This window comes from Cebus imitator, unplaced genomic scaffold (genome assembly GCF_001604975.1).
Source record: "Cebus imitator isolate Cc_AM_T3 unplaced genomic scaffold, Cebus_imitator-1.0 Scaffold905, whole genome shotgun sequence".
NCBI classification, from domain to species: Eukaryota; Metazoa; Chordata; class Mammalia; order Primates; family Cebidae; genus Cebus; species Cebus imitator.
The window spans coordinates 65,356-78,010 of record NW_016108220.1 but is presented as its reverse complement, the minus strand read 5'-3'; the positions used below and the strand labels follow the sequence as shown (position 1 = coordinate 78,010).

General features: G+C 43.0%; 1 protein-coding gene and 1 long non-coding RNA gene across 3 annotated transcripts in view; one reads left to right on the top strand and one right to left on the bottom strand.

Moving 5' to 3' along the window:
* LOC108298174 overlaps positions 1-2,887 on the bottom strand; it is a 28,021-nt gene extending 25,134 nt beyond the window's left edge. For both annotated transcript variants that reach the window (XR_001822471.2, XR_005198706.1), the window contains exon 1: positions 2,763-2,887. This is a non-coding gene — a long non-coding RNA (uncharacterized LOC108298174). The remainder of the gene's footprint in view (positions 1-2,762) is intronic.
* Positions 2,888-11,138: 8,251 nt separating this feature from the next.
* Positions 11,139-12,649, top strand: LOC108298173 (keratin, type II cytoskeletal 8-like). The gene has a single exon (XM_037735683.1). It carries the CDS (start codon positions 11,181-11,183, stop codon positions 12,627-12,629), a length of 1,449 nt encoding a protein of 482 aa, XP_037591611.1. The 5' UTR covers positions 11,139-11,180; the 3' UTR covers positions 12,630-12,649.
* Positions 12,650-12,655: the final 6 nt, after the last annotated feature.

Genomic DNA, 12,655 nt, shown 5'->3' with positions numbered 1-12,655 from the left:
GAGCAAAGGGCAATGACATACAATCTGCCCAATGTGAGGCCAAAGCAAGTCACAGGACACAGAAAAGGCATGGGAAGGTTAAAATGGAAAGAAAGTCAAGCACTTGGGGCCACTCCCTGCAGGTGGGATGACACAGGGGAGGAATGCTAGGGAAGCTGGAGCTGGGCTTCATTTGGAATTCACTTAAGCAATAGAAACACAGTGGCAGTAATGTCACACCAGGTTGTTTGCATTCAACAAATCACAATTTCAGCAAAAGATCAGACCGAGAAGAGATACTGAGTGACCACTTGTCTCAGCCCCTCAGCTTCCTGATAGACTGATAGGGTAAAGGGGCTCATGGAAGGTCATTAGACAAGTAAGAGGCAGAAGGAGGAATATTATCTGTGCTTAAGCAATTTTCCCATCTGAGATGGGAACGGTCAGGGAATTAAAATTTCATTTATTTGACAAACATTTATTGAACATCCACTCTGTGCTGAGCAGTCTTCTGGATGTTAAGAATATAGAAGTGAACAAAGCACTTCTCATAAAGTTTCCATTCTGCTTGGGGTAGAAACAGACTAAATAAACAAGGAAATCTATTGCATGGTGATAAGTGCTATGGGAAAAAATAAACATGGTTTAGTGCCAAAGTTAGGATTGTAGGGAGAGGAGGTTAGCGTCATTAACTGGGTGGTGAAGGAAGATAAGAGGACATTTGAAATGGAAGTTGAAGGAAGTGAGGGAAGGAGCCATGAAGCTATCCGGCCATTTTCAGCAGGGAGAACTTCAAGTAGGTCAGGAACAAGCTTGGCATGGACTGGCGTGAGCAAGGTGGAAGTAGTGGAAGAAAGGTCAGCAGGACGGCAGGGGAGGGCCAGGTCATAAAGAGCCTTGGGGGCCATAGAAGGGCTAGGAGTTTTGATTAAAATGAGATGGAAAATATTGGAGAACTTTGAGCCAAGGAGACACATGAATGGACTTTGGTTTTAAAAGATCCTTTTGACTGCTGTGTTGCGAATTGATTGTAGGAGCTAAGAGTTTGGAAGCTGAGAGCTTGATTAGGTGGTATAAACCAAAAAAAAAAAAAAAAAAAAAAAAAAAAAAAAAAAAAAAAAAAAAAAAAAAAAAGTGATGTCAATCAATTTAAAGGCTGATTTTACCCAAATTGAGGGCATGCCTGGGATAAAGAGACACGAGCCACAATAGGATCTGTGGCTCATACTTTTTCCAAGGAGGATTTTAAGGTCTTCAATATTTAACAGGGAAAAGATGGGCAAGCAGGGAAAGGAGAGAAAAAAATAGAGGGAGGATATTGTTACATTTTTATGAGGCTTTGATTAGCATTTACTGAATCCACATGTTGTATATGAAAAGGAGGGGGCAGAGGAACAGTCAATTATGTATTCGTCTCGCGCTCAGTAAATCTGCACTTTACATAAGATACAGTAAATACAGAGTACAGAAAGAAGGCGAATATAAATTCATCTCGGGGTAGGTGGTGGAAGGGAAGGGTACAATTTCTAGTCTCCTCTTGTCCTGAACCATAAAGATAAGCCGTTAATTTACATTGTCAGGGTGAGGGAGGCCCCCTGGGCAGAACGTGGCCTTCTATCTAGTAGCTATCTATTTAGGAACAAAAGGAAAGGCAAGTTTTTGGCATGACTTGGTATCCAGACTTAACTTTTCCCTTGACATGCTGAGTTGGGGGTCCTAAGATTTTATTTTTCCTTTCTCAGTGGCAATTGCTGTAATCCAAGCTAGGGATGGTGATGGTGGCTGGGACCCAGGGGTTGGCATTCCAGGTGGTAAGAAAGGGTCAGATTTAAGATTTTGGATGGTAAAGCTGAGCAGATTCCCTGATGAATTTAATTAACGTGGTGTTAGAGTTTGAGGTCAGAAATGACTCTAAGATTTCTGTCTTGATTGACTGAATAGATGTATTACCATTTTCTGAGCTGGGGAAGCTGCAGAAGGAGAGATTTGGGTGGGCAAATCGAAATGCATGTGTAAGGGGCCGTTGCCTCCCCATACTTTCCCCATTTCCCAGGGCTGGTTGAAGGGTTTCTGTAGCCAAATATAGCTACAATGGTGCTTTGCTCTGCTACATGTAGTAACTTTCAGTAAATACTTGATCATAGGTTGGGATCCACAGGAAGTGGACCCTGAGATGAAGTTTAGTAGGCATGGGGTTCATTAGGGAGTTGATCTTGGGGTCAGCACCAGTGGAATGAAAGGGAGGAGGCAGATTGGGAAGAGGGAGACAGTGAACTGCAATGTATTGTCAGGGAAGCATGGGGAGTTCTGAAGGTAAGGTGAGCCTTCAGAACTGCCTGAGTTGGGGCAGAAGGCTGAGAAAGACGGCTACTGACCACCAGGGGCAAAGCCATTCTTTTATCAGAGGCAATCCTCAAAGGAGAGAAAGGGGAAATGTAGAAGTAGATCTAGGTGGCATATCACAATGCCTACCACATCCCCTCATGCCAGACACAAAGAAGCAGGTTGATTTCTTTATGTCCATCTCTTCTCCTGCACTAATAATTCATGGCTGATCAGCAAATGGGAAACCCATCTGAGTTCACAAGCTTTCCAACCAGAGGTGAGGCAGGATAAGAACATCTTAACATTGGAAATAAACACAAAGGGAATTCCCGGTGGAAAAATGCCGCTAATGGAACTATGGACTGTGAGTGCAGTGCAGCTGTTGGCCAGACTCAAAGGGCAGACCCAGGTAACTCCTGGATCTCCTAACCCTGGTAACTCCTAGTCGAACTACTCACCCTCATCTTTGGAACTGTGTTTAAAACATCAGTCTTCAATACATACAAAGTTGAGGAGGTTGGATAAAAACAGTGAACCAGGGCAAAATCTCCATATTCCCCTTCTTATCCTAAACTCTTAGAAGAAAAGAAATAATAACAATAATAAACATTGATGATAATAATATAAATAAAATGCAATATAACCAATACAGCATGTAAATAAGAATATAACATATAATAATAATAATCCATACCAGTATGGAAAAAAAGAAGGGTACCCAGTGGATGAAAAAGTTAGGAATGGCTGAAAGGAGAAAGGCAGATGGAGAAGACTGAAGAAGGAAACCACATCCCAACAGCACAAAGGAGAGACCTGCTACAAGAAATGGAGGAACACCAGCGTCCAAGGCAGCAGGAGCACCCAAGGATGATTGATGGGATGCTTGGTTGGGGTTCTGAAGAAAATCAACCTCATGAAAGAAAAGCCCCAAATTTAACCATCCGAAGAACTAAACTGGACATGAAGAACTAAATTGAACAAACTGAAGAACTAAATGCCCATGGAAAGAATTAATAGAATCAATAGGAAAATACTTTATAAAAGTCTAATTAGTATTCTCATGCAAGGGAATGTGGCACACATACAAAATTATCAGATGAATATCTTGGAAATTATAAACTCGAGTATTGAAACTTAAAAAAATCAACATATGAGCCAAATATCAAAATAGGTAAAAACTAAGAGAAAATTACTAAAGTGGAAGATTCAACCAAGGACTTTTCCCAGAAACAGAACACAGAAGGAAACATGGAAGTTAAGAAAAAACTAAAGAGAAATGGAGAATGAATCAAACAGTATAAAAATCCATTTAATCAGAAAATGGGAATAAGAGGAATGAAGGAGGAGAAATAAGAGGTAGAGAGAGAAAAAAAGATGGAAGTCTTTAGATTGAAAAAAAGATAGAAGTCTTTAGATTGAAAGGGCCTATCAACTGCTGAGTAAGTTAAATAAAAAGACTCACACTCAAACATTTTTAGAAAAATTTACAAGGAAAAAGAGAAAATTTCTCCAAGAAACAAAACAGATTAATCAACTTTGGCTACCATAGCAAAATATCACAGACTGGGGAGTTTAAACAACAGAAATTTATATCCTCACAGTTCTAGGAGAAAGTGAGCAGGAAAGAAATAGAAGTTTTCAATATTTTTTGATGTTAGGATCTAGGAAATGATTGACTCTAAATATTAATATGTCTCTTAAAATGCTTCAATGCATCAATCTAGGGTTAGCAATATAAAATAAGATGAATAATTTCAAACCATTATAGAAGAAAAAATGAAATGAAAAGTTATTCAAATGGAAAATCTTAGATTTAGAAACTAACATCCAGATACATGCTGCTTGTAAAATACACCTAAAGCAAAATGAGACAGAGAGGTGAAAAATAAAATAATGAAAATAGCTATGTTGTACAAATTCTAAGAAAAAGAAAGCCAAGTTGTGATAATATCAAAAAAATAGAACTCATGGCAAAGAACAATGAAAGGAAGTAGGGGGATGGAGTATCCATGTTGATAAAATATAACATCAATAGAGAAGATACCTCAGCCATAAACTTTTATGCATCCAATAACTTAGCTTCAATGCAGAAAGCAAAAACTGAATAATATACAAGGAGAAAGTGTTATTCTACAATCATGGTAAGAGACCTTGCTATTCAGCTCTCAGAAATCACCAGATCAAGTAGCTGTGGATCAGAGACAGTTAGAGAGGATCTGAAGAACATACACATTATAATTTTAAAGTGAGAACATCGATGTTAAGAAAAAGAGACTTCATTATTTTCAGTCATACATGAAACATTTAAAAAAAATTATTCACAAAGGAAACCTTAACAAATTTCATTAGAAAGGAGTCCGACAGGTTACTTTCTGGGACAAAATGTAATAAAAAACTAGAAATTAACAACAAAAAAAAATGGCTAAACAATTCTGTGCACCTGAGCATGCTAAATACTTTTAAAAAATTCTACATTGGCAAAGAAAAAAATGTACTATTTAGAAATGAATACAAGAGCCGGGCGCGGTGGCTCAAGCCTGTAATCCCAGCACTTTGGGAGGCCGAGGCGGGTGGATCACGAGGTCAAGAGATCGAGACCATCCTGGTCAACACGGTGAAACCCCGTCTCTACTAAAAATACAAAAAATTAGCTGGGCATGGTGGCGCGTGCCTGTAATCCCAGCTACTCAGGAGGCTGAGGCAGGAGAATTGCCTGAACCCAGGAGGCGGAGGTTGCGGTGAGCCGAGATCGCCCCATTGCACTCCAGCCTGGGTAACAAGAGCGAAACTCCGTCCCAAAAAAAAAAAAAAAGAAATGAATACAAGAAGAGGCCATATATCAAAAACCTGAGATAGATACCTAACTCATGAAAATGTATAGTCTCAAATAAAGTTATTAGAAACAAGGAAAAAAGTAAAAGCAAAGTCAATAAGCTCTTTAATTCAAGAAGTTAGAAGAAGAAAAGCAAAATAAACTCAATGAAATTAGAGGAAGATATTAATAAAGATAAAAAGCAAAAACTAATTAACTAGAACACAAAAAATCAATAATATAGACCAATAAAACTAAAAGCTGTTTCTTTGAAAATATCAATAAATTAGCACAGCCTGTGACAAGACTGAAAGTGGGAAGAGAGGGACTAATGGTGATATTTAAACAACATTAAGACTGAGAAAAGAGACATAATATACAAAGCACATTTTCAATTAATGAGACTTTAGACCAAAACATTTCAAAATCTAAATGAATGAATAATTTCCTTAGAAACAATAAATCACAAAAATTGGTTCAAGAAGAAAATAATAGAAGACCAATAATCATAAAAAATTGAAATAGTAATTTAAGACCTACTTCCAATAAAATGCACCAAAATGAGAAAGTTTATGGTCAAGTTCTAGCAAACATTCAAAAGATCCATAATCCCATGTGGTATACTATGAAAGGCATGGAAAAAGATAAAAATGACTCTAACTCATTCCATGTGGCTACCATAACCTAATACCAAAAGTGGGTAAGGAAACATAGATGAAAGAAGTAAGTCAATACTACTTATGAGCAAAGATAGAAAAATTCTATCTAAAGTATTAGAAAGTAAAAACTAGTAAGATATTAGGAGCAAAAAATGTAAGAATAGTCCAACATTAGAAAGCAAGTAATGTTCCTCACTAGAGTAAAATCATCTCAACAGATAATCTCAACTGATGCTAACATTTAATATGATTTAACACCCATTTCTGACTAAAACTAACAAATTCTATTTGTAATGTTTTTATACCATAGACCCAGAGTGTATATCATAGTTAATATCAGAAACAATTCCTTTAAAATCAGAAACCAGGCAAAGATGTCTCTAATCACTACTACTTTTCAATATTGCCCTGTGAGCTTACCCATAAAGACAAGAGAAGAAAATAAGAAATGTAACTCTGAATAGAGAGACAAACTGTTAGTATTTGCAGTCAATATAACCATCTATCAGAAAATTCCACAAGAAGCAAATGGAATCAAATATGAGTTAAGTCGATCAGACATAAAATCAACACACAAAATTAATAATTTTCGTGTACTACAGCAATAACGATGTAGAATATATATTTTTATAACCCTATTCACAAAAGGAAAAAAAAACCTGAAAAACATCTCAGACAAATTTCATAAAAAATGTCAGCAGAAGCGGTCTAAAGAGTTAGGATGTGAAGGGAAACCTGATTGTGGTATTACTAGGTGGAGCAGAGCTTAAATACCTGGTTTTGTTTGCTTTTTTTGGTTTTTAGTTTTTCTTATTATTTTGCTTCAAATGGTATTTTCTTTTAAAAAATTTTAATTGCTATGGTTACATAGTAGATGTATATATTTATGGGGTACATGTAATGTTTTAATGTAGTCATGCAATGTGGTAATGATCACTTCAGGGTAATTGGGGTGTTCATCACCTCAAGTATCTATCAGTTATTTGTGTTAGGAACATTCCAATACTACTCTTTTAGATATTTCTAAATACACAATAAATTATTGTTGACTATAGTCAGCCTGTTGTGCTATCAAATACTAGCACCAATTCCTTCTATCTAACTATATGTTTGCAGCCATTAATCATCCCCACTTTTTCCCCTGCTCCCCACTTCCCAGGCCAGCCTCTCGTAACCATCATTCTACTCCATCTCCATGAGTTCAATTGTTTTAATTTGTAGCTCCCACATGTGAGTGAGAACATTCAAAATGTGTCTTTCAATACCTGTTTTTTAGGTTCTATTTCCCTTCCAGTAGAACCAAGCTCAGACAGCAAAGGCCAAAATCAAACACCTGCCTGTTGATCCATATGTGCCAAGCTTTGCAGTCTCTCTATTTTATTAGCAATTAAGAAATTATCTTTTCAGGAAGCAGAATGAGAGCACGCATTTTTGGAAGCTAAGGGAAGGGAGCAGAAAGAACGTTTGAGGAACATGGAAAACAAAGCCTGCAGACATGCTCAAACTTCTCCTAGTCGGTCCTTATCGAAGTGAAGCTCAGGAGTGGGAGGGGAGAGGTCTCTCCCCCTACACATGCCCCAAAAATCCATGGTGGCCAAACAGATGGTGCACAACATTTTTAAACCACTTTTAACACAGTAACTTTTTTTCGCCCGCTTGCTCTTTATTCCTTTAGTCAAAAGTCTTACCAGCTGTCACCATCTCAAGGAAAATGTCAGGGGCTTGTGTCTGCCTGTGCCTCTCCTCAGCTTGGTTGGGGAGAGAGGTGTGGAACCTCAGCCAGCTACAGTCCTGGCTGTGGAACTGCTGAAGTGGCCAAGGGTAGAGGAAAGGCCCCTCACAAAAATGAACCCACCAGGGAGGCTTACAGCCAATCTCTTCCACAGACCATCCCTTCCAGGACTAAGCATGAATACTTTCCAAAGTACTTTCCCTAGGTTCTTGTCTCCTCCAGACACCCTGAGACAAATATTATTCCCATTGCACGGAGACAGCAATGGCAAAGCCCAACTTCTGGCTCTGCAATCTACCACCTGTGGGTTCTTAGAAAAGCCCCTTTTCTTCTCTGGACCTTAGCTTCTTCACAGGCACAATGAAATTGTCCAAATGTCCTCCAAAGTTGCTTCCAGCTCTAAAGCTCTGATGCATTGTCTAATATCAGTTAGACATCCCTGATCCTCCTCTCTGAATGACGGTTCTGGCTGCTGCCTCCCTGACCCCTTCCTTCTGCTCCAGGGAGAGCTCATTATACACCAAGGAAATTAGAACCTGAGAACTGCAATAGGCTACCCAAGTCACTTCCTTAACTTTTTTTCCTTTCTTCTTCAAATACCAATAACATTTTTAAATGGAAGCCAAGTAGGGCTGTTGGTTTCCCATTGAATTAAAAAAAAAAAATTGATGAGTAATTTGCTGAAACTAATCCCCTCCATCTTTTAAAAATCACACATTTAAACTGATTTAAAGAGACCTTTAAAGATGCATTTAAATTTTCTTTCCTCTTTGTTTAACTATATAATTGTTTTCACTCACAGTAATATTCTCTCAGAGGTGTATGCTTGATTTATCTAATAAATCTTTCTCCACATTTGAAACCATCCATTAGCAATAAGGAGCTTGACACTCCATTACCCACAATAAATTTCACTACCATTAAATCGCCACATACCGCATGGAGGAAAGGAGATACCAGGATGGCCTCTCTAAGACAGGGTAGAATCAGAGCTCGGCATAGAGCCTGCTACGAGCCTGCCTCTCGGTTCCTTACTCCAGTACTGGGTTCTCCTGGAAGTCAAGGTATCTATCTTGCCTACCTGGGGGCTGACCCAGAGAGACAAATTTGGGTAGGTTAATTTGCGTCTACTCTAAGACTCATCTCTCTCATTCCAGTGGGTTTGGGCTGGGGTCCAGGCAGCAGCAGCCAGTGGCTAGTACCCACCTTTAGGCCATGGCGTGGAGCAGCACAAACAAGAACAGCCATCAGCCTCCCCCTTGGTCCTAACACAAAACCTCAGCATCCCAGCTGGCCTTGACACAGAGCCCCAGTCCTCTTGCACATCATATACATGGAAGAGCTGACAAAGAAAAGTCAAATGAGTTCACCACTTTCTTCCACCGTTGCCAGCTGGCTGCATTCTCAGGGGACACTGAAGCTCAGCTTACAAGCTGATGACGTCTCTGCTCACCACCAACTGGCAGCTCCTGCGTGGAGAGAAAGAAAGAAATCATTGACAGGGAGGACCTCAGAATCAGAGCTGAAAGAGACCTCAGAGGCCATTGATTCCAGGAGTTCTGAAGCTTTGGTATGTCAGTATCACCTTGTGAGCTTGTTAAATGTACTCATGTCCAGCCCCACCACACAGCAAGGAAATTCTAACTCAAAAGGTCTGGGTGGGCCTGGGTATCTGAAGCCTCAAGAGCAGCAAATACTGATGCATCCAGATTTTTAAAAACCAGCCATTTGGCTTCCAGCTTCTCAACACTGGCTGTACAGGGTAATGAGCTGGGGCCAGGCGTGGTGGCTCACGACTGTAATCCCAGCACTTTGGGAGGCCGAGGGGAGCAGATCACTTGCCCCCTCTTCAGGAGGTCAGGAGTTTGAGACCAGCCTGGCCAACATGTTGAAACCGTGTTTCTACTAAAAATACAAAAATTAGCCTGAAATGGTAGTGCACTCATAGTCCCAACTACTCAGGAGACTGCGGCAGAGAATCACTTGAATCCGGGAGGCGGAGGTTGCAGTGAACGGAGATCGCACACTACACCCCAGCCTGGGCGACAGTCTTTCTCTGTCTCAAAAAACAAACAAGCAACCAAAAAAAACAAAACCAATGTAATGATCTGGGGAAGATTTAAAAGTACCAGTCCCTGGGCCTCGCCCCACACCGATTAAATCAGGATTTCTGGCTATAAGCCCAGGCATCAGAATTTTTTAAAAGTTCCCCAAGAGATAGCAATAGGCCCTGAGGATTGAAAACGACTATCTGGGCAGTTGTTTTCCCATACAGGAGGGAACTAAGACCCAGAGAAGGGTCAGAACTTGCCCCAAGTCACATAGCAAGTGAGAGGGACTGCTGCATAGAACCCAGGTCTCCACCAATCTGATGTGAGCTCCTTTTGTGCACCAAGGTATGTGTGGGGAAGGAACAAGTTGGGCTCAGTTGGTTACTGGTGCCCAAGAAAGAGTGCCACGCCCTGGAAATAACAGTCACTTTTCAGGGAATCAAGCACCCAGGGTGGGTCAGTGTTGCTGGTCTGGGACCACACTTTAAGTAGCAAGGATCCAGATCCCTTTTGATTTTTTGTATTTATTTATTTATTTTTGAGATGGAGTCTCGCTCTGTCTCCCAGGCTGGAGTGCAGTGGCACAATCCTGGCCCACTGCAACCTCTGCTGCCCAGGTTCAAGCCATTCTCCGCTCCAGCCTCCTGAGTACCTGGGATTACAGGCTCCCGCCACCACATCCAGCTAATTTTTTTGTATTTTTTTTAGTAGAGTCGGGCTTTCACCATCTTGGCCACACTGGCTTTGAACTCCTAACCTCGAGATCCACCCACCTCAGCCTTCCCAAGTGCTGGTATTACAGGTGTGCGCCACCACGCCTGGCCCCAGATCCCCTTTATTTACCTCCTCCTCCTTTTGGAATCCTTGTGTCCACCTGTCAAGAAACGATTCCCAGTTTTCCACAGTCTCTGCATAGAGCGATGTCACAGAAATGAACGCACTTTGTCATCTGGACCTTAGGGAGGGATGCTAAGTGTTGTGAATTAATGGCATGTTGGGTAAATCTTTTCCAGATTGTAAGTGTTCTGAGGGCAGTCCTGAGGCCCCTTCTCTTGTCTCTCTTGGTTTGGGGCTGAACAGTCAAAATGCGAAGCTTGCCCAAGGCCCTGCGTAGCCTTAGGCAAGTCACTTCCTTGCAAGAGTCCTATTTGTAAAACTAATATTCACCTCCTAGGGTGTCATTTGGATTAAATGAGACAGTGAAAGGAAAGGGCCAAGCACAGAAGGAATGTGTAAAACATAGCTGACTGGGCCAGGCGCAGTGGCTCACGCCTGTAATCCCAGCACTTTGGGAGGCTGAGGCAGGAGGATCATGAACTCAAGAGATCAAGACCATCCTGGCCGACCTGGTGAAACCTCATCTCTACTAAAAATACAAAAATTAGCTAGTTATGGTGGCACACGCCTGTAGTCCCAGCTACTTGGGAAGCTGAGGCAGGAGAATCGCTTGAACCCAGGAGGCAGAGGTTGCAGTAAACCAAGATCGCACCACTGCACTCCAGCCTGGTCACAGAGTAAAATTCCATCTCAAAAAACAAAAAACAAGGTCCAAGCAGCAGCTTCTCCGCTCCTCTGGAATCTCTCTCTGGTTCAGCCCGCCTGCTTCCACTCCTGCCTCCACCATGTCCATCAGGGTGACCCAGAAGTCCTACAGGGTGTCCACCACTGGCCCCGGGGCCTTCAGCAGCCGCTCCTTCGCAAGTGGGCCCAGTGCCCGCTCGAGCTCCTTCTCCCGAGTGAGCAGCACTGGCTTCCTCGGTGGCCTGGGTGCAGGCTATGCGGGGGCCAGCGGCATAGGCCTGGGAGGCATCACCGCCGTCACCATCAACCAGAGCCTGCTGAACCCCATTAAGCTGGACATGGACCCCAACATCCAGGCTGTGTGTACCCAGGAGAAGGAGCAGATCAAGACCCTCAACAACAAGTTTGCTTCCTTCATTGACAAGGTGCGGTTCCTGGAGCAGCAGAACAAGATGCTGGAGACCAAGTGGAGCCTCCTGCAGCAGCAGAAAACGGCTCGGAGCAACATGGACAACATGTTTGAGAGCTACATCAACAACCTGAGGCGGCAGCTGGAGACTCTGGGCCAGGAGAAGCTGAAGCTGGAGGCGGAGCTTGGCAACATGCAGGGGCTGGTGGAGGACTTCAAGAACAAGTATGAGGAAGAGATCAATAAGCGTACAGAGGTGGAGAATGAATCTGTCCTCATCAAGAAGGATGTGGATGAAGCTTACATGAACAAGGTAGAGCTGGAGTCTCGCCTGGAAGGACTGACTGACGAGATCAACTTCCTCAGGCAGCTGTATGAAGAGGAGATCCGGGAGCTGCAGTCCCAGATCTCCGACACCTCTGTGGTGCTGTCCATGGACAACAGCCGCTCCTTGGACATGGACAGCATCATCGCTGAGGTCAAGGCGCAGTACGAGGAGATCGCCAACCGCAGCCGGGCTGAGGCGGAGAGCATGTACCAGATCAAGTATGAGGAGCTGCAGAAGCTGGCTGGGAAGCACGGGGATGACCTGCGGCGTACGAAGACTGAGATCTCCGAGATGAACCGGAACATCAGCCGGCTCCAGGCCGAGATTGAGGGCCTCAAAGGCCAGAGGGCTTCCCTGGAGGCTGCCATTATAGATGCTGAGCATCGTGGGGAGCAGGCACTCAAGGATGCTCGTGCCAAGCAGCAGCAGCTGGAGGAAGCCCTGCAGAAGGCCAAGCAGGACATAGCACGGCAGCTGCGTGACTACCAGGAGCTGATGAACGTCAAACTGGCCCTGGACATCGAGATCGCCACCTACCGCAAGCTACTGGAGGGCGAGGAGAGCCGGCTGGAGTCTGGGATGCAGAACATGAGTATCCACACGAAGACCACGAGCGGCTATGCAGGTGGTCTGAGCTCTGCCTGTGGGGGCCTCACAAGCCCCGGCCTCAGCTACGGCCTGGGTTCCAGCTTTGGCTCTGGTGCGGGCTCCACCTTCAGCTGCACCAGCTCCACCAAGGCCGTGGTTGTGAAGAAGATTGAGACCCGCGATGGGAGGCTGGTGTCTGAGTCCTCTGACGTCCTGCCCAAGTGAACAGCTGCAACAGCCCCTCCCAGCCT

Bases quoted from the DNA above. Each gene is read 5' to 3' on its own strand.
- LOC108298173 (XM_037735683.1), top strand. From the start codon at position 11,181: ATGTCCATCAGGGTGACCCAGAAGTCCTACAGGGTGTCCACCACTGGC.